The 22,478-nt window shown below is 49.4% G+C and overlaps 1 protein-coding gene and 1 non-coding gene across 2 annotated transcripts in view; one reads left to right on the top strand and one right to left on the bottom strand.

The window, feature by feature from the left end:
• The first annotated feature begins 1,418 nt into the window (after nucleotides 1-1,418).
• LOC119104751 (cadherin-89D) overlaps nucleotides 1,419-22,478 on the top strand; it is a 40,390-nt gene continuing 19,330 nt past the window's right edge. Inside the window, exons 1-4 of the mRNA XM_037228471.1 lie at nucleotides 1,419-1,943; nucleotides 19,373-19,764; nucleotides 20,634-20,764; nucleotides 22,167-22,322. Coding sequence (XP_037084366.1) covers nucleotides 19,686-19,764; nucleotides 20,634-20,764; nucleotides 22,167-22,322 — 366 coding nt within the window. The 5' untranslated portion in view covers nucleotides 1,419-1,943; nucleotides 19,373-19,685. The remainder of the gene's footprint in view (nucleotides 1,944-19,372; nucleotides 19,765-20,633; nucleotides 20,765-22,166; nucleotides 22,323-22,478) is intronic.
• Nucleotides 8,065-8,137, bottom strand: TRNAK-CUU (transfer RNA lysine (anticodon CUU)). The gene has a single exon. It is a non-coding gene; the product is annotated as a tRNA-Lys (tRNA).

Below are 22,478 nucleotides of genomic sequence, written 5' to 3'. Positions count from 1 at the left end.
TGTGCAATTTAGTCTTCTCCGAAGATGAGATAAGATCTCGAAACGTTAGAATGGAAGGAGTGATGAATATATGAGTAATTTTGTGCGAACCATCTAAGCGATGCGCATCATCTAAGCGGTGACGCAAAGTCAGAGGCCCGGAAACTAGAACGATGCATCAAAAAGCTTGTCAATGCTGAGTCAGCAGTTGTTTTTAATCAAACATGTATCAAAGAAAGAATTTTGCCAAAATATTCCAACACACACACACACACACACACACACACACACACACACACACACACACACACACACACACACACACACACACACACACACACACACACACACACACACACACGCACACACACACACATATATATATATATATATATATATATATATATATATATATACATTGATCATCACATGGATTCATTAGAAATCCTCGCCACCGGCTCCGGAAGTAGTGATGGCCAGAGCAATATAACGTGCCAGGCGTGAAATTGTGATTGGTTTGTTTGCTGCTGAAGAAATTGGCCTGCTAGCATCACTGTTCAGCTGGCCGTGCAGGGGATCGTGACGTGTTTTTCCCGCTCGGTGCGTCTTCTTACTACGAGATGCGTCTTTACTGTGTAATGATGCCACAGTTCTGACCTCACCACGGACGCAGCGTTAACTGGATACCACACCGTCCTTTCAAAACAGCAGCATTTTTTCCCATAACATCCCATCTGAAGACAAAGTACGAAAATGACAACATTTCGCACGTCCGGGATTTGTTGGAATTGAAAATCCACGCGAGGGAATCGGACTTTTCTGCTTGCTTCCGACAAAACAAGTTGGGACACTTTTGTGGGGGGCTCAGTACTCGTCACTTTTCATCTTTGCTGCCTTATGGGCGTCCTCTCCAGACACTATCAACTGTTGTCTTGAAGGTGCCGGATGAGGGGATCTGATCTGTATTTCTTCACGGGGAGCCTTTCGCTAGCACTCCACATCAACTGCATCAACCAATAAATAATGCCCGGAAACCGGTCTGCGCGGAGATAGGGACGAGTGCACATTGCTAGCGCTGCAATGCAGCACAGCACACGGCAACGGGAACGGGGGTCGCAGTGGAGCAGCGGATAGCTAATCGACTCATTCCCACCGGGCCCTCTTCCTGTGGCGCCAAGGGAAATCAGTAGCGCGCTCAGGACCGACGCTCGGGGGCATTTATAGTACTAGCACGCGCTTCCCCACAGCCTACGTCTCATTTGGAGAGCCTCCGACGAGGCATCAGCAGAGGTGGCTCTCAGCCCGCCCAAGCCAGCCGCCCCGGCGCGCGAACCTGACTCCGCCCCTGTGCGTGCCAGGTGCGCAGAGGCGAGGGGCGGCGCCGGGCGCCGGAGGGACAGGACGACGGTAGCGCCGGCGGAAGCGGGGGCGCCGGGCGGCCAGGTGGGGGTGGCACGCGTCTGTAGCGACGGACACGGCGAGGAGACGTGGCCACGAGCGGACGGATACGGTGGCGAGACCTGTTGGTGGGCGGACGGACACGGCGGGGAGACTGGAAGCGATCGGACGGATACGGTGGGGAGACTGGCAGCGAGGGCACGGATACGGTGGCGAGGCTGCCGGCGAGCGAACGGATACGGTGGCGAGACTGCTGGTGAGCGGACGAATACGGTGGCGAGACCAGTAACGAACAGACCGATGCCGTGAGGGATCGGCCAGAGGCCAAACGGACGAATACGGTGGGGACACGGACTAGCGAGTGGACCGGAAGCGGCGGAAAGGCTGGTCGCCGAGCGCGTGGACGCAGTGGACAGTCCACCGTTTCCTGTTCGCGGTGACTCCGGAAGTGGACGTTTGGGAGACTGCCGCAACTATTAACGCTGGAAACGGAGAAGACGGTGAACGGCGCTGCACCTGCGGGGAAGGTGACAATATCAGCTTCGCTTTGAGGTATTTGCTTATGGGTGAGTCGGCGGGAGAGATTCCCGGTATGTGTACCTGCTCATTTCCAACAATGATGCTTAAACAATACAGAAATTCTTTATGTCAAAGATTTTGCGTTGCTTTCAGCTTCTTTTTTGTTGGTCGGGGGTATTGTTTGTTGGCTGTAGCACGTGACTTACCATCGACAATCATGAGATCCGGTCATAAACATGCGTGAACGCTGAACTGATGAACTTCTTCCGACGAGGATTATTCCCATACAAAAGATTAAAACGCTGCCAGCCACATTTCTCCCCCATCCTAGCATGGCCAGAGAAGCCGATCCTCCACGTTGCTAGGCTTAATCTGCAGTTAACCTTCCGCTCCGTTATGCTTGGGCTACAGCCGACCTTCCGCTTCTTTATGTCTGGGCCGCATCATTTCCGGCGTGATTTGGCCCTACCCTAACCGACCCTAACCAGCGTTTGCGAAGAAGTGCCCTGAGTGGTGGGTGTCCCCTCCCCTCTCCCCGACCTCCTTCCCGTCCCAAGCCCGGCAATAAATGTATGGTGTCTCATGCCAAGAGATACGCCGAAGCTTCCATCTTAAATATGAGGCATGCTCTTTATCTTGACTCCGCATTAGCCTTCCCCATTCATATCCTGCTGATCCTGCTTGTCATTTATGTGTTATTCTGTAGCAAGGCTCGTGCAGTTTACAAACGACGCCGTATGTTTTGTTCACTTGTCTGCCAGGTCATGATCACAAAAACAACAAATAAAAAAGAGTGGATGCCAGTTGGTTGATGCGTTGCTATGCAGCATTGCACCGGGTGATCTCATGCTTGCGAATGGTTGCTTGGCTGGTAGGGAGGTATTTGTGTTAGCCGTCTGGAGCATTTACTACAGGTAGGCATCGCACATTCGAAATATTTGGATTTTGAAAATCGATGGCCAGTTTCTCAGGACAAAAAGGTTCCCCACGATACGCGCTGTACACTCTCAATCAGCCTTTTGGTGACGATTAAATAATCACCACACATATCTCCTCTATACAGCGACTTGAACGCACCGGCCACCGACATCGTTCGTAGCCCGTGGTGGCGTTGATGGCAGTTCAACCGGCGGTTGACACTTAAACTAACAGCTGACGCAGACTAAGAGAGTGTTTGTGTCATTACTGAAGTCTGTTGTTGTGTATCACCCACGGATGAAAAGGCATGGATAAGCGTCAAAACGAGGGAATGGCGCCAACTCAACAGATGTTACCTTTTTGACGACTGAAGTCGCGCATTTGTGTCATTGCCAAAATTTGTTGCAGTGCATCGCTCACGGATGAAAAGGAATCCACGGACGTCAAAACAAGGGAATCATGGAAACTTGACAGATGTTGTCCATTCCGTGACCGAAGGCTGTCATTCCGTCAAGCCCAATTACCTGGGGTGGTGTGCAACAGTAGCCCAGAAAGCAGGATTCATAGCCGCATGTGCGGCGGCTAGAAAAACCACGTTCAGTAAACCAACTCAGCTGTGGGTGTTTTAGCGAATCGAGATGCCGTCAGCCGCGCTCCTTATTTTGGCTTTTTACATGTGGCTCACAACGACTCTGATTTTCTGTACCAGATTAGGTAAACCAATGAACTACTTATGCAGCCTTTCCCGCTAAAAATAGCATAAACATAACATCTCACTTAACGTCTCTGAGCTAAACTGGACACAGCGAGAGCGCTACCAATCTCACGCGGTTCGACTTCCCAATACGGCGGCCCGTTTGTCGCTGAGTCATCGGACAGGTATCCCCCTCCTCCCCCTGCTACCTTCGGTACCCTCACCGTCACCCCTCCGTCCCAGAGGGCACCCCCAAACAATAGCAATCGATGTGTGGGGGAGCGCTTTATTGACCGAGTGCCCCCCCCCCCCCCCGTCCAGCACAGTATTGGAGCGCACGCGCCGGCCGATCTAAATAAGGTCTGAGTGATATGAGTGGTTGGGGTTAGCGGCTGCAGCGGTACCAGGTCGTTATGGCGCCCGATCCGTTGAAGGGGTTGGCAGCAATTTAAAACTGACGGAGGGCGCGCTGTGTGCCTGCCCTGGCGCTCCCAGCGAAACCACGTGACTGCGTGCTCAGCGTGGCGAGCGCTGTGTGGGAGCCATCCAATCCGGGAAGGATTTGGTAGTAATTCAAAACTAGCGGTCGGCTCATTGGGCGCTTGCTATGGCGATTCCCTGGAAACCGGGATAGTTGCGTGTTTAGTGTTGGGAATTCTACAACCCATTATGGAAAGTGGCATTTATAGTTGTTAAACCATGCGTTAGTCACTTATTTTCCAACCGCGTTTCAGTTTTCGGCTGCAAGTTGCTAGCTGCTGGCTACAAGCTGTGTTTTACTGGGCCTTAATGACTGGAACGCTCCTTAAGAAAACAACATCGAAAAGCAGCGTCCAGGTTAATTTAATTTTCACAACATCATTACACGACATTGCGACATAATTTTTACGACATTAAAATCACGACATCCGTCGTAATTTGTGCTTATATTTGCTGTTGGAGATCATGCTCCGCGTATTCTACGCGGCACGTGGCACCACGTGTGCGGCGAGCCAATGCGACGCATCGTTGAGCTGCTGCCACCAGTGCCGAGCTCTCGCGTCTCTTCTCACCGGTCTGTTTGTTAGGAGTCGGCTTAGAGCCCCTTCCATGGAGGTCCCCGCTGAGCCGCTCTAACAGGGAAGCACGTGACGACATTTTCAAAAAATATGTAAAGGTGAAAAGCAAGTTATGTTATGACACTGATATTTTAAACGAAGCTGAGCTTTCTTTTCTCCTCGTTCTTGTTTCTTCTCCTGGTGTACATGCTTGACGGTGCCCTTCCCTTCATCCGTTTCTTTTTTGGTACGACGGAAGCCGCTCTAGCAGCCAGTGATGCGTGACAAGTCAACCATCTCTCATGCTGCCAATTCCGGCCAATCGCGGGCTGTCGCTCGATTGTGATCACCTGCTCCCACCAATCAGCGGCGCCACGTCCTCCACTTCCCACCAATCTGTTCTTCGAAATAAGGTGTAGCGTCGCCGAGCACATTCCTTTCAGCTTATTGTGGGCATCTCGGCGATGTCCATCAGCCAGTCACAAGCCGGGCACTTCTGCGGTTGAGGATGTCACGGTTAGACACCGCCAGGTGACGCTACCACCGCCGCATTCTCTTTGTCGGGAAAAATGTCATGATCTTTACCTTGGATTCGAGATCCTTTGGATGTCGTGCACAGAACGCAAGGCGTCTGTCATTCATCTGTCATTTTCCACGAACCGGGAGCGTCAATGCAAACACTTTTACCGCAGGGTTCGGCGAACCTGACATATCATGTTATCCTGACCTGACGACCGAACTTGACATATCCTGACATCTTGATCTGACGACAGAACCCGACGTATCCTGACATCTTGGTCTGGCGACCGAACCTGACATATCCTGACATCCTGACCTGACGACCGAACCTGACATCCTGACCTGACGACCAAGCATGAAATATCCTGACATCCTGACCTGACGACCGAACCTGACATATCATGACACCCTGACCTGACGACATAACCTGACATGTCATGATATACTGATCTGACGACTGAACCTGACATGATTTCGCCAGCGGTCATAGCCAACATTGTTGTTGGCCATTAGAACAACGTCGGTTGAAGTGTTCCATCGAAGGTTTCCCGTTCCGGTGTTTGTCTAGGTCGAACATTCATTCGTTGGCACCTTGCCATATCACCAGTTTCGGTGCGGGAATTTACACATTTTGAGTATTCTAGCGTTGTAACGTTCATGAAAGATAGAGCTTAGAGGAAAACGCCAGTTAATTAGTCTCATCAAGATTGAGCGGTTAATAATAAGCTTCGTGTTTCAGGGTCAATAGCTGCTCCTTTTTTTGCCAGGTCCAAGGGAGAATTTTCCCGAAAATCAAAATGTTCATCCCTTTACATGGGCATGTAATGCTCATATGTACGGGACAATGCTTGATAGCGACACAAAACCTAAACAGACGTGTTCACTGTTTGATCCTGAGCACAATGATGCATGGTTTGTATTATTATGACGCATGGATCCCTTAAAATAGCAATGTCGGCTGCCGCACACGGTCCGCAGAGTCGTGGCGCGCCACCCGCCGCTGACGTCGGGCGCAGAATGCCATACAGTGTTCCAAAAAAAAAAATTCTGCGTAAACTGGAAGCGTTACGGACAGGTTGCTCCGCTGCTCCTAAAAAGCCCGGGAAAGGAGGACTCCGTGAAAACAAATACCGACCGAATCGGACGCGTTTGCTCTAGCTTTGAGTGAAAAGTGAAAAAGGTGGGATGCTTCTTTGAACAGTTGCATCGCATGTATTGTAAACATAAAACGCGTAACGTGGTCTCACCTGCCCACCAAAGCTCGTCTTTTGGTGTCAGTTCGACGCACGCATCCACCCTCGCCAGAACAGAGATTGACGCAAAAAAGCAGCAAGCAGATCGGGGTGTCTGTCGCGCGGGGATAGCGGCGTACGCACGATTTCACAATGGGCGGGGGGGAGGCTCAATGAAAAAGTCGCTGAAAACGTGTTCAGCACATCGCAGCCGCGCATAATTCCTACCGTGTAGTGAAACAACACAGCATCCCTTTGATCTTCTTATGTGTGCATGTAGTCATGACTTCACGAACTGTCATCATTGAATCGCACATACATGAGCGCCTACCATAAATTCGGGAAAGACGGGTGGGGGGCAGTATAAGTGTTCAGAGAGGAACTATGTGCGCATTTCTTTGTACCGCGATCTCGCTGATATAAATATAAGCCGTCAATACATAACCCATGATCAGTAGGCAGCTACCTTTTGCAATTTACTTAAAGTGATATGTGAAACGATGAACAGCACAAGTTTACTACCATGGGCTGAGTTTACTACCATTACTGAGTGATTTTTAAGATGTGATGTGGTGACCCACAATGACAAAGTATAGTAACGCATGCAACCTACGCAATATTTTTACGCTACCTTGTTCATTCGATTTTCAGGACAGCCCTTCAACGCATGGTAAACGATTACAACATAAATAATGGAAACGGTGGATTCTAAAAGCCAACAAAAGCCGAAGCGTAGCGTTCATTCTGGTCCAGACGTTATGTAGAACCGGGAGTTAATCAGAATATAACGTAATGCAAATGGCCATTCAGGAATGTCCTTTTCACAATAACTTAATTAAGTGTTGTCGACTATTCAAACTGGGTTCGCGGCATCCGCAGCCACAAGCCTCGAAGGCCTCAGGTCTGCGTCCTGCACCAAACATCATCATCAAAAAGGTTGCCTCATCTGATCTGGAAACTGCATCAAATAATCAAACTTTGAACTCTGTAAGACGTGCCGAAAATCTCGAGGCCAAGGATCTCTCGAGATAGCTGCCGAAGGCAAGCATATATTGTCCGCTGCCGGCACGATGGTACGACCAGCCTGTTCTACGCGGACCGTACGCAATAGATCCAGATCATCTTAACTAGCCAGTGCTAGAACATCCAATCAGCCGCTCTGTCGCCTCCAGCGCCGGCCACGACACCATACATCTCCAGTTCCAGCCAATCCGCGCACGTGTAAGTGATACCCTCTCCCGCAGCTGCTCGCTTCGAACCCACGCATGTCACGTGATGCAGGCTCCCGGGTGCGGTGACGTCAGCGACATCCAATGTGTTTGACCAATCACGAAGCGGTACTATGCCGTGGCGACGCTGCTGCGCGTGGAGGCCGGTATGCGGCGCCACCGTAGCGATTTCTCCGAAAAGTTAACTTTTGTGAGAGGTTTTGGTGGATGCTTTATGCTATTTGCCAGCCGGGGCTGCGAATGGAAGATGCGAATAGGAAATAAACACACGCATCTCCCTTCATCACGCGTGGAACGTCTGGCTGGCAACGCGGCGCATAAATTGCAAGAGCTCCCTACGCCAACGAAGACTGGAGGTGGGAATCGTGTTAAGTCGAACGGTGGGGCGAGCTACGTCTGGACACTTTTGGTGAAGATCAGCTTTTAGCTGACACTGAGGAAATGAAAGCAATGTTCGCAAAAAAGTGAATGGTGCAATTCGAAAGGTCTACGAGCTTGCTGATAACGCTCACACCGGAATAACCCTAAAATGAAAACTTCGCCCAACGTGGGGCTCGAACCCACGACCCTGGGATTAAGAGTCCCATGCTCTACCGACTGAGCTAGCCGGGCAACGGACATGTACGTTCCAAATGTTAAAGCGCTCGTAATTCATTAACATGCTGGGCATGGTGTTCTGTTATATAGCGATGTTCAATCTTTTTTCTAGATGTGTCTGAAGCATTTCATGACATACGTTCGATATTGTTTCATGGAATCTCGTTCCGAAGGCACAAGATTTATACTTTGCAAGTTAAGACTGACTTGAGTATTGAAAGGTTTGCGACCTTTACAGGTTCAGGTATAAGTTTGTGGCCTCACAGCTATTCCCAGTTCAGTAAAAACGTGCTTGTTGGTTAAGCTATCAACTCTTGCTCACTGCAATCGACTTGCTAAGTCATGTTCCCTGTGCAAGACGAAATGAAACGCTGGCTTCGTGATTCACTGCCCGGCATCGCTGCCCTCCGCCATTCGCTGGGAGTTGTGGCGTGCTCCTGTAATCCGGCGACTCGGAGGCATGGATTTGTGGATCTCTTGAGGACGGGAGTCCTGCCCTGCGGCGCTCTGTGTCGATCGGGTGTCCGCACTAAGCCTGGCATCAATATGGGGCCCCCGGAGAAGTCCGGGGTCGCCAGGTTGTCTAAGGAGGTGCGTACTGGGCCAGGCGGGCGACCGAGCAGCCAAAAGTACCCGTGTCGGGCAGTAGTGGGATCGCGCCTGAGAACAGGCGTCGTTGGGCAGCCCGTCCAATACAGGGAGACCAAATTCTTTTCAGTTTTTTCTTCCACGTAGGTTGAGCGGTAAGACATTCTTGCAATAACCATTACAACCTGTCTCGTACTTTAAGACGTCATGAGTCTGAATGATTTATTTTATGTGTGGTGTACACACGTTTTAGTTCGCGGTTTCCATCGTTTTGAGTCATGCACTGTGGCCTAACGCGACATGTTAGAGGCAACAGGATGAACGCCAATGGTTGCTGTTTGCTGGCAACGGATAACGAGTGTGGCATCATATCGAACTACGGCTGTCCGTATTGTGTTCAAGGGCACAAATCGTTAAAGGTCACTGATCTAGTTCGTCAAAAAGTTAACCAAAAATCAACCAGGCTGTCTCTCATCCCTCCTGCTTGGAATCTCACCAAAAAACGCCGTGTAACAGCGCTGTGCCTACACTCTACATTCGCACTTGAGAGCAGAGTTATTGTTTTCTGGTACTCCTTCCAATGTATATAACGGGCCCGGAATGTTGGTTTTGGGTACTGATATCTTTTGCTAGAGTGCCGCAGAACTTGCAGGAGATGCGAACCATTGCAGAAAGCCTAATTTGTTTTGAAATCATTTCAAGACAATAATGGCCGTGCCGCTGAATTGGAGGACTATTTGATGAACAAAAAATGGGAAAGAATGAAATTTGCCGTTCACCAAATTGAAGTGTACTACGTCCTGATGAGCATACAAATGCTGAATATCTTAGGACGCACCACAGCAGAAACAGAACAACCTGCTACACGTTTCAGGTTTCCGCCTTGCCAGTTTTTATTTCTGGAACCACCAACACTTCTCAAATAAGTAATATTTTTAGCGACGTGTTTTTCATCCTAGGCAATCTCAATGAAAATGAATTTCTGCCCCCAAAAATATTGACCTATGACACCAGAACACAACGCCTGGGCAATAAAAGGTCGCATGTCATGAGCTAACAGACAATGGGCGAGCAACGTGCGAGATGAAGATGGCACAAAAGATGGACACTAGTAGGGGGGGGGACACAAGCTACCACTATGAAATATGTACGTTGCGTCTGGCTGCGGTCGGACGAGTCAGAAATGACGGCCTTTAGCCCGGGCACATCTTGGCAAGTGTGCGGCATTTTCAAGGCCAGATTTTCGGTGAGATGTTATCCGTCGGATGTTTTAAGACTGCGATCGAAGAGAGATGCTCTAAAAGCCTCCTTTCCCGGCTCGGAGATGCTTATTTTGGGTTGGATGTACATGACATGTTTTCTCCGCCTGGAGCCTGCAGGAGAACGTGACCAACAATACACAAGTGGCATGTTACCTGACAGATGGCGCTGCACGCCGTACACCTAAGCACTACACCCGTCTGGCATCAGCGATGTCCTATGCCCTGGCTCTATTTTAAGATATCGTGAGGCTTTTGCATTTTTATGCCGGTTAGGCCGTCGGTCCTTCGCCTCTCTTCATTTGCACAAATCGCCATCCTTTCGTAGCACATCTGTGACAACTGCACCATCCGCCATGCAAATTATGATGGAGCTTCCATGATCAGTAAAGGCACGTGCGACGGCGTGTAACAGGTACACCAGGTTACGTGATTCACTGCCCGGCATCGCTATCTCCCACCGCTCGCTGGGAGCTGTGGCGTGCTCCTGTAATCCGGCGACTCGGAGGCATGGATTTGTGGATCTCTTGAGGACGGGAGTCCTGCCCTGCGGCGCTCTGTGTCGATCGGGTGTCCGCACTAAGCCTGGCATCAATATGGGGCCCCCGGAGAAGTCCGGGGTCGCCAGGTTGTCTAAGGAGGTGCGTACTGGGCCAGGCGGGCGACCGAGCAGCCAAAAGTACCCGTGTCGGGCAGTAGTGGGATCGCGCCTGAGAACAGGCGTCGTTGGGCAGCCCGTCCAATACAGGGAGACCAAATTCTTTTCCGGTTTCTCTTGCTTGGAAATTGTCAGGCATGACATCCAGCTCGTGAGTGTTTTAAGTTGTGTGGTAACTGAAGATTTAATTGTCTCCTATTTTTCTTACCAAATAGAGACGTCTGCACCTACCAACGTCCTTAAGCATGTACCCCACTTTCATCGGCTTTATTACATACGTAAATGAATTTGAATAAATGTTGTCTCTTGACACAAGGTGCAACAGTGGTACAGAATGGGCATTCGAAAGCTTTTTTGGCAGGATCAGTCGGCTTGTTTAATGCAGATGACAATGTGACAATGCGTCTGCCAGGCAAGCTCTCTCAACTATACACGTCATGCAGAAATTGCAGATTTTCTATCCCGACCTTTGACAATGATCTTCAGGCTTTATAAAGAATGTCCCGAAGTTGTAACGCAACTGACAAGTTAAGTGAATTTTCCATCGGTTTGACGTTTGAAGTGCGCGTTACCTACAGGTGTGACTGATGTGTACAATTGCTGAATGTTTCATCATAATATCGTATCATGCCCACCTAAACATTTAAACACCAAAAGGAAACAGGCTTACGTCTGGCACCCAACCATTTAGCACCACTTCCCTCGCAATGCCGCCGAAATGGCGGCCGAGTCCGGTCCAGGCTGTTATCGAGGCCAGCGGCTCTTTGATTCGTCCTGGGATCCCTGCGTTTGCCGCATCATCCGGTTCCGAGCAGGACCGTGGCCAGTTCCGCTAACGCCCGTGGGAGCGGCCGCAGTCGAAGTCATGGATAGGAATATGTCGGCCAGTCCTCAGTATCTGGGATAGCTGTTGCTGTAAATGTTTCGTCGTTATACGACATGAACTGTTCGTCATCATCAGTGTCACCAGGTTAGCCCAATTGGGAGAACGAGCTGATTCTGGTTAGCTTGGTTTTATATTGTTCTGCGAACATTAACAGGTATATATATATACAACACCGGTCAATGCACCGCGTAGTTAACATTTGGTTCCCATATTAGAAATCACGCTTCTAAGAATCGTCCCCAGTGGTGAGTTCATAACTGGCCAGCAAGGCAGACTGGCTTGGAAAATCCGTTTCTCGGCGGTGCGCGGCACGTCAAAATATCGGCCAAAATTTTCATTGACTTGCAAATTGTCAACTGGGCCGTCGCCCCAAGATCTTCTAAGCAAATTTGGTACAGGCAAAATTCGAACCCCACGCTAATGCTGTAAAACATACAGTCAAAGTTTAAGGAAAGCAGGTGAACATGGAAATTAAAGAGCATGCGATCAATGATTGAGAGTATCTCACGAGAGAAATCTTCGTTCGGTTGGATATCTAGTTCTCTAGGGCAGTCTGCAAGCGTATATGAGAGCAACCATAAAAATGCATTATGTAGCTCATACCACTCTCCAATCTTCATGGAACTCGCGCCATTTACAACGTTAAATAGGAAGGCAAGACAAACTGAGCCCGTCCGGACTGCGCCGGAATCGCGAAGGTTCTAAACAGCTGATTGAGAAAGGAAGGCCTTCAGTTCCTGTTTTTTTCTGTTTTTTTGTGTCCCTTTTCGGCACGAGTTCGGAGTTATCATGGCAATTTATCGACCTTCGATATGCCAGGAGGTACTGGTTAAACGTAACGTTACAGTGCAAACTTTAGTTTTACTCAGAGCATTTGATGCTTCAAGCTAGGCGTGTGATCATGAATGATCCCAAGCCCAACTTGAAGCGTGGAATGCTGTCCACAAAACCAATGTTTGCGCTATAGCGTCGCTTAACCATTACTTACCTCTTGGTGCATTAAAGATCGCTAAAACAGCAAAAGATCTCTGAACTTATAAGGTCCTAAGTGGGCCTAGTTAGACGGTCATTTTTCAAAAAAATTTGGTTGCAAGGCAAGCGAGAAATAGCCTCGTTTATATCAGAAATAGCTCAGGGAGGGGCCATGGAATGCAGCCTGTGGCTCTCTTAGTTCCAGATATATCAGGGGGGGGGGGGGGGGGCAAATTGACCCTGATCCGAGCGAAGGGTATCCAGCCGGCCACCCCGGCGCGTGTTAAAGCATAGTATTCCATGATTTTGGCCTACATTCTTTTTCCAATACGAACTATTTTGGTGTTAAAAAATCCTGCAGAAAAAAACGTAAGTTGTTAAGTGCATTTGCGAGCAACGTTAGCATATTGATAAGACAATATGTATAACCCCATTCCTCGTACAATAACCAGGAGAATGGGTGGATGGATGCATGTATGTTTCGGCTGCATGCCTTTATCGAAACAGATATCAGCAGTAAATTCAAAAGTTTCAAAATCAGTTTGAGTTGATCGCTGACATTCGTTTTGATATAGGCTTGTATCCGCAATGTAGATATATTCATCTGTCCACTCTCCTGGTTATTTTCCGAGGAATAATGCTATCAATGCTGTCTTATGCATTTAAAAACCTTTCAATACTTTACTGCGGGCACGCATTCCAAAATGCCGTGTCTGGCTAAAGGAGGCAAAAATCAACACTCTTCTGCTGTATGTTTAGCGGCCGTAGCCCTGGCTCTGGCCAATAGGCGTCAGTTGGCAGGTTCACATCCAACGCATCGTTGACTTGTCCGGCGTCGTTGCTGAGAAATACAGAGCAGCACCCCAGCAACGCATACTGCATGAACTCAGCATGTCAGCAGCTCACCAGCTGCAGGGAACACTGGAAGCTGCAGGAGGGCTGCAGGGAACACTGGAAGCTTAACGATACTTTGAAAGCGTAGGCTTAGCGAGTGTTGGCAAGCCATTGCGGCGCCAGACTGTTCTGCTAGCGTGGCCGTAAAACAGAAACAATTCGGTGTCATTGGAAAACCGTTGCTATGGACTCACACCGGCTAACCATACTGAGTGCAAGACGCGAGGCGTCTAGATTCAAGTCGCTGCTGCTGGCTCTTAGTTATTTAAACGGGCTGGCGGCCGCATAAGCTCCGACTTGATTATTTAGATGAACCTTTGCAGCTGCTCAGAACCGTGGTGTGGACCGTTGCGCGTGACTTAACAGCCGTGCGCGACCCTGCGTCCCTTCGGTGGGCAAACGGATCAGTCGAGGGTTCCTAACGCCGCCTGCTCCCACCTCCCTCTCCCCTCCTCTGCACGGCCATCGTAAGGTCACAGTGGACACGCAAAAAGGCGGGACAGGGCTGTCAGTGAGAGAGGTGTCCACCTACATCAATGGCTTCACCGTACGGCCGCTATACGTAATGAAAACGAAAAAAGTTTCGGGAGGCACCAACACGAAGTGTGTGATCTTCATGAAAGACGCGAGTGGCTTTTACAGCAGGCACCGATAACGAGGCTGGGTGAAATGAATAGGAAACACGCAAAACGGGGCACGCAAGGCTTGAAACGACGCCATCTGTCACTTTGGTTTTGCACTTCTTATTTTTCTCCCTAAAACTTTATAGGATATCGGCTGAACTATCATAAGGTTAGTTTAAGTGAAAGTAAGTGGAAGCTTGCCACTGTTTCCCGCCATTACCCGCGCGCCCGGCCCTGTCACCGTTCACCGGTCACTCTCGCCAACAAAAAGCCCCTGTTCCACGCCTTGCCCTCCCCTGCCCCCACATCCGGCGGCCGTCAACCCCTCCGCCCCCCCCCCCCCCCCCACCTCCGTGACGACCGCTTCCTCCGCCACTGGCGGGGGCACCTCCAGCTGCAGCCCAGTGGCGCCATCTGCGCAAAAACACGCACGAAATCCTCGGCGGCTGGAGCCCGACCAAAAACCGCGGGACTCGCGTGAACAACATCGAAACCCAAGAATTGCCAAGTCCTGGAATATTCTGAAGTGAAAGACTTTTGCCGACCGTGGAGACGATACAAACCTACCGAAGCTTTGATGAGTCATAGAGGTCTGCATGCTCTTTGTATGTGGCTTGAGGGGCACCAATTGGCCGTCTTGGCGTTGTAGCAGCCGTGGCGTTACGTTATACGAATTACACGCTGACATCTAACATTATCTTGCATGGTATCAAGCTGTGTTTTTGTCCACCTGGAACTATAATGAGCAACGTGGTTGTGTCTGTTGCCGTGTTCCAAGCCGATCAAATACAATAAACGAAATTATTCAAAAAGAAGCGCAATCATGCACGATGAAATGGAAAGCATCCTCACAGTTTTTTCAACATAGTCTGGTTTTTAGATACATGAAATACCTTAAAGGGTACACGGTCACTCACAAACATATAAAATTGGCAGGTACACACATGCACTGAAAGTAGAGTTGTCTTTATGCTGCATCTCTGTTTTTTTTTTGACAGCTGTCTCCCCTTTACACCACAGTATCTATATTAGGTTGTAACCATAACATGGACACTACATAACTCTGGTACAAATGCCAGCGCAGCCTATCAGCACCGTGACGAACCATTCATGGTAAAGTCTTAGTCATCACAGTGTAATCCTTTCCTTTTTCTGTGGCTCTTGTATCTCACAAAATGCTACCAGTTTATTTGGATTTCCCTCCACAATCAACGTGAACGATACCGCTTTTATGACAACGACATGCGCAAAGCTCCAAGACGTGCATGGAGGAGCTGGGTTCGATGACTTGTTGCTGAATACAAATCACATGCTCTTCTTCTATAGTACTTTATGTCTCTAGCAATTTCATATATTTTTGGTGATTTTGATAAGGCATTGATGGATAGAGACAATCGTTGTTTGCAGTTATTATGCGAGGAGGACTTGACCCATAGGTAAGCGCCTCTCCAGGCGATGGAGAGCTCCAACCTCGACAATCGCAGTGGCACGCATCGGAAGGCAAGCTTAACATGGCCTGCCGTCTTTTATATGTTGTGACGTGTCTCTTCTAGGACCTGCACTGTCGTTATAGTTTCCTCTAGCGGCTCGAACATTTTCCTCCGGTTTGTACAAATCTCAATTTGGAAAATCTTCGAGAACTTCAAACAATGCAGGTGTCCTGAGATTCAAGGCCACCCATCGCTCTACACATGCCTCGGTGGCTCCCGCAGGCCTGATTCCCCCCCCCCCCCCCCCCCCCCCACTTGGCCGCCAGCTGACCGCAGCGTCGCTGCCAGCGGAGCGCATCTCCCCTACCGGCGAAAAACTCCCCCTTCCCCCTACCACGGGCCTCGCGAGCCGAGATGTCGACGGACTCCAGACCGTCAACACCCCGCCCGCCGTCGGCGCGTCGGCTCGAGTGACGTCACAGCCGCCGCCGCCGGATGCGTGACGTCACAGCGGAAGTCCATGGCGGTGTGACGGCTGTAATTAGTTCGTTACATGCGCCCGTCTTAGGCGAGTGCCTCGCTTTTCAGGCGCCAGACAGTGATGGGAACTTTCTCCACTGCGTGACTCTAAAAAATGGGAGGGATTGGCAATTTGGGTTTGAATGTCGGGAGGTTCAATTGGGTGCTGGATTTTTAATCTGGGCATTGCCCTTTGCATGCATGCATGAAATCGGCAATGGAAGTTACGCCACCTACCATGCAAGCTCGTAGGCGCGGAAGGTCTGGAGTTCTTCACAGATCGGAAGAATCCGTAGGTGGCCGGGCAATCCACGGGTTCGATTAGGCCTGCTCAGAAAACTCTCAAAAACAAAGCTTAGTGGAGAGAACTTATGCGCACAGCGATACTGGGGCTGGCTGGGGTCCGTGGGGCGCGGCGTCTGTCATGCCCTGACCGGATCTGGGAATTCATGAACCCTAGGAATTCAAACGAATTGAATGAAGAGCACGTGCTACACCACGTGTGGGGCTGACGAAGCTGCAAGTGCAATATTTCATGAACAGAAATTGTAACAGCAAAGGAAGTATTTGCCTGCACGGTACAGCGAGGCACGTGTCGCACTCAAAACATTTAACATTGTTATGGTAGTTTTCTTTATCATTGATAGGTACGGTTGTGAAATGTGCACACGGTTGGGAGTTAAGCTACCAGTGAACAATATTTGTCATAATAAACGTATGAAAAGGTGAAATATCCTGATCATACTTGATGTAAGCGGCAATGCAAAAGCAGAACAGCAAGGAAATTATTCATAAAACTACATAGTGTAAAGAATACAACCGGGGTATATTCAGAAATGCTTCAAAAGGCCAATTGCAAACGGAGTGGATCCTGGACTTAGTAGACCGACCTGACGGCATGACTGGAACATTAACGAACCGGACATTTAATTTTGAACGACTTCCAGGCGGTCCTTATCGCGATTTTTGCCCTGTCGTTCCGTCAATGCTGGAAAGCTCTGACGAGCACTTTTCGAATGGACAGGACCATGTGTAAGCTCAAGGAAATGAAAGCCAAATGGTTGGACCTCTCACCCGAAACATTCATATACATTCCAGCGCAGTGGCCATGCCGATGCATTTAAAGTAGTACACACATGGAACGCATTTCCAGATGTTTTTTTTTGCAATCTAATACATTTCGCACTAAAAATAGCGGAATTATGTCATCTCGATTCGGAAGGACCGGATTCCGTGCTTAAGTTGTTATTGCATTTAATAACAATTAATCTAAAGACCTAGAAGCGTATTGAGATTGGCGATGGAGCGTGACTCCATGCTGCTGGGTGGGCGAATTCGAGGCATGACAGCCATCGAAACCTTCTGGTGACAACCGTGTGAGATCCAGAACACCAACGTCACCATGAAGAACAAACTCACGAGAGATTCGAGATCGGAATGTACGTAAAAGTAGGAGTACGAGATATGTAAGTCAAAAGTAAGGTTCACATCGGTATGCTCTTCTCTCGAAATTTACGCTGAACAAAATGTCTTAGAACTTTTCCCGGAAGGATGCTTTCAGCCATGTTAGCGATATCCAGTGAGCTACATTCGTATAAAATGCATGCAGCAAAATTGTTGGCGTTTCCTTTAGCTTATTTAAGTCTTCCCCGTGGTCTAGGGGAGAGAGATGCTGAGCCCACAATCCAGCGGCACTGCCTACGAGTCCTTCAGCGGGTGTATTATTTGACCCGACTGAAATGGGAATGGCAGCTGGCAAATGGCCAACGAGGGTCAAGCGAGGCCCGGGGCGGGCGTGCCGCAGCATTGTGCGGCACGTGAAACCCCCGCGGTCTTGTCTGGCGAAAGAGCGGAGGTAAAATTATTATACGTTGAACTGGACGGCTCGACTTGGTTGGTGGGTTAAGTGTACACGCAATAAGCTATGCTTAGCAGGTGTTTTGAACCCAGAGCCACGCGTGCAAATCATTCGGAATCATTTATCTTTTTTAAAATATATATTTGTAACAGGCAAGGTGTGCAGTGCGCTGTCGCTAACGTGGCTGTCATGGATACGGGACTATGGTAAGCCATTCTTCCGCTGCAACACTGGGACATATTTTGGCAGCCGATCCGATCAGTCTTCGGTGATTATTGTGCAAGCTGTTAAAAAAGAACTCAAGCTCAGGATGCACAGCAAGACACAAAAGAAAAGAAAATATTCTCCGCTATGGCCGTTATGATGCCGAAAAAGCGTGCTAAAGTACGCCTGTTTGTCGCCCAAGCTATTATAAATCACTCATTGTCCCGAGTCCAACACTTTCTGCCTCCTCCAGTCGATCAACATGATGACCATGATGATGATGATGTCGATGCTGTCCACAGATTAGGGCTAGTAGCCAACCATATTTGTGTATCGTTTGTCAATCCCTGTGAACCATGAGCATGAAGTCTGTTTGTTAAAGAAAGCATGTCATGCTGATTATATTCTGTCTCCGACTCATATTTGCAAAACTATTAAGTCCACCGGAAGGTTATGTTGCATTAGGAACGAGGTGTTCATAAATGTCTTCCTGAGCAATGGGGTCATTTTTTCGGTGGACACATCTCTGACGTAGCATCGAGTATTCTTTCCTTTTAATGCATCTTGGGCACACCTGGCGATGCGATGCAGGCAATCCATGCATTGTCTGCCCGTACTATGGATAGAGCCCATGATTTAACGGGTGTACTTACCATTCGCTGACAAACATCCATGACAAACATGACAAACATCGAACCACCTCAACTTGGCAGCATGAGGTTTTCACGCCTGCCAAACTAACCAGACGTCGAATCCCTGTCATTTGTTCACCGGTGGCGGCACGAAGCAAGTGTCGGAATATCGCGGAGTATCTATATCCAGCCTATAGCGAAGTACGGTTTGTTTCCAATCGATAAGACAGTGGTAATAGCCTTAGTCCTCGGAGAAAAACCAGGTGAATGGAGATGGAAATGCGTCGATGTTTTGACAACACTCTCCGGGTTTTCTCAGAGGAATAAGGCTATTACTGTTGTCTTATCTATCTGAATAATGTTCCTTGCAAGTGCACTTAACAGCTTACGTAATTCTGTTTTCAATCGGGTTGTTTTCCTGCACGCCTGATTTTTTACACAAATCTTGCGTTAGTAATGTGAAGTTTTAATGAGCCTTGATAGCCACGTTCGCTTTACTCTAAATAAATGGATTGAAACGCAGAAAACACTCCATCAACATAACCGCATCTGACACGTTCAACGTTCTCTGATACGAATCCTATGAAGCGATTTAGTGGACAAAGTAACCACTACGTCGCCCATCAATCCTTCGGCCCCGCCTCCTCCCTTCCACCTTCCCGCACCTTACACCCACCGATCCCTTTCGTGGCGACTCCACGCCGATAAGACGCGTTCTCCTCCCCAGGGCGTGACGCGTGAGGCGTGAGACGAGGCGTGAGCAGCGGCGTGAGAGGGCCGCCACCGTCCGCTGCGCGCACTGCGCCGGCAACTCCGACGCCCGCCAGTCGGCAGGAAGCTAGCACCGGCGACTGCAGCGTACGTGCGGTAGTGGCGAAGGCACCGCCGCGGACGGCGCGCGGGCGACGGCGTGTGGCGATCGCATACAGGAACAGCGGAGCGGGAAGTGAGGCGGTGTATGCCGACAGTGCAGAGGCGGCGGCGGTGGTGGGTGAAAACGACGGTGAATGGGAAGCGCGCAGACCGAAACTGACCTGTGAATGGGACTCCGTGGCGGCATCATGGCATTCGTGGCGGCGGGGATCGTATTGTTCGTCGCGGGATTCGACTGCGCGAACGGTAAGTGGAAGGGACTTTCGTTTTCGCTGCATTGATGCGGGGATTGTATTGGGATGTAGGAGTGTCGCGGTAGCTCTCGCGATTGACATCGGGTGGAGTAAGTGTATAGCAATCGTTCTTACCACGCTTTTTGTACCCACTGGAAAGTTCGATGCCTCTGATTTGACAACAAAACTACCGGAAGACATGCGTGATGAAAGGAAACACTTGAAGTTCTGAAATCCAGATATAGGTGTTCATATACTACGTTTACCATACACCATCATTAGCGTATTATGTGAGGCGCCTTTTCAACTAACCGCAGATTTCCATGCTAGCAATAATTACTTATTGTCGACATTTTATCGTATCTTGTGTTAGATAGAACGATGAAACTTGATCAAAAACGAGTTGTCTTAGTAGGGGGACTTAAAGATTTTAAGCAAATGCTTTCTACACAACATCCAAAAGATCACATTCGAGCCATGAAATGTTGGGAAATAGTCTGTTCAAGGATATGAAAAGCCCCAACCACGTTCAATCCATGACCTACCATGAGCACTTCCGCAAAACAAAGTGTGAACAAAGCCATAGTGCCTTTGGTTCGTAATCTTTACATAAATAGTACTACCCACAAATAACTAAAGCTTAGGAGCTCTATCAGTATTACAGATGTATGTCACTTTAACCCCTGTCTGTTTAAGACCTCTCACATAAAAGCGGTCACGGAAGTAGCTCGGAGTGCGTGATGGACAAGCTGTAACATCAGCCACATTGCGCAGACACGTTAACACAGGATGAACCTCATCCAGCGTCTGCAACATCCCCCTGAACCTCCCTTAACAACCCTGAAACAGCACCTCACCCCCGCCCCCCCCCCCCCTCTTCAGCTTGTCGCCTAGGGACGCCGGGGGAGCCGTCCCGGTTCGAGCGAGTGCCGGAGAGTCTGGAGCCGGGAACCCACGTGCTCGTGTTCGAGGTGGACGGAGCCGACCGGCTGACACTGCGACCCATCTCCAAGGTGAGGGACTGGGGCTGGCAGCTGAGCACGGTGAGGGACCAGAGCTGGCATCCGAGCAAGGTGAGGGACCGGGGCTGACAATCAGGCACGGTGAGGGACCGGCGCTGGCGGCCGAGCACGGTGAGGGATCGGAGCTGGCAGCCGAGCACGGTGAGGGATCGGAGCTGGCAACCGAGCACGGTGAGGGATCGGGGCTTGCAGTCGAACACCAGGCGACTGCCTCTTCGTTAAATGGGTGTGTTCCGTGACTAGTGGATGGGGAGGTTTAATCATGTGTGTTTAATCATGTGTTGTTTTATGTGCTTAAGAGAAAAGAGAGAGAGAGAGAGAGAGAGAGAGAGAGAGAGAGAGAGAGAGAGAGAGAGAGAGAGAGAGAGAGAGAGAGAGAGAATATAGATATGCATGTATATATATATATATATATATATATATATATATATATATATATATATATATATATATATGTGTGTGTGTGTGTGTGTGTGTGTGTGTGTGTGTGTGTGTGTGTGTGTGTGTGTGTGTGTGTGTGTGTGTGTGTGTGTGTGTGTGTGTGTGTGTGTGTGTGTGTGTGTGTGTGTGTGTGTGGTGTGTGTGTGTGTGTGTGTGTGTGTGTGTGTGTGTGTGTGTGTGTGTGTGTGTGTGTGTGTGTGTGTGTGTGTGTGTGTGTGTGTGTGTGTGTGTGTGTGTGTGTGTGTGTGTGTATCAAATCGACACATCTCTCTCTACCTGTTTTAGCTTCTTCTCTCCCTTGCATACATTCTGTCATGTCATTGCGCTCATCCTGTACCGCCTATAGCACTGTGTCCACATTTTTCACCTCGCACCCCGATTCTCGCTCTCTCCGCTTTGCGGATCGCTACCATCACGCGCATTCCGCCCATCATCCAGTGTCGGCTGTCGCAACGCGCCCGTTGCGTTTTTGGCGAAGCGGCGACTCGGGTCGAGTTACGTTTTTTTGTCATCGCGATGAGGCAATCAACGCCACATTCATCTTCCGTGATGGCATAAGCCCCTCGGAAGGGACAGAAGAAGCCGTCTTAACGCGCCATGCTAAATTGATATCTCACATGCAATAAAGCTGTCCGGTGAAAAGATTTTAATATACTTTCGTGTGTGACCGTGCAGTTGCGATGCTATATAAACGCAGTTTAAGGCTCTGACTTCCCAGAGGATGGCGCAAATAATCCGCGCCGGAACAGACTATATGCCGCTCTACTTGGAACACCGCTGTTCTGCTGTCAAATACCATTGTCATTCTGTTTTAAGTGTCTCAGCTATTCAGCTAAGCCCTTGACTGGCGTTCCGTGATTTCCTCCGTGACTCATGTCAGTTCAGCGCCCTCTAATCTTTCATCAATGCTGACACGAACACTTCATCTGCTGACTGACGCTCACAATCTCAGGACGAAGACTTCACCGAGTTTTTCCGACCGGCCATGATCACCAACGACACCGGTGGCGTGGTGGTGGCTCAGCCTCTGACGTCATTGGTTCAACGCCGTGAGCCCGTGTCGGTCGTCAAGTTCCGCGTGCTCTGCGAAAGCCCGTCGCCCTTCACAGTGAGTACTCACGTGCTGAAGGCGGATAAAGAGACACGTCTGGAGAGTGTAGTTTGTCACCGCACTTTGGCGATATCATGTTTTTGAGATGGAGGAGAGGCAGAAATCTGGGTTGGATGGGGAAAAATTGAAACCTAGAGGGCAATGGCCGACCCG

The sequence above is a fragment of the Pollicipes pollicipes genome, unplaced genomic scaffold (assembly GCF_011947565.3).
Source record: "Pollicipes pollicipes isolate AB1234 unplaced genomic scaffold, Ppol_2.1 Scaffold_6052;HRSCAF=7182_pilon_pilon_pilon, whole genome shotgun sequence".
NCBI classification, from domain to species: domain Eukaryota; kingdom Metazoa; phylum Arthropoda; class Thecostraca; order Pollicipedomorpha; family Pollicipedidae; genus Pollicipes; species Pollicipes pollicipes.
This window is presented reverse-complemented; position numbering and strand designations above follow the sequence as displayed.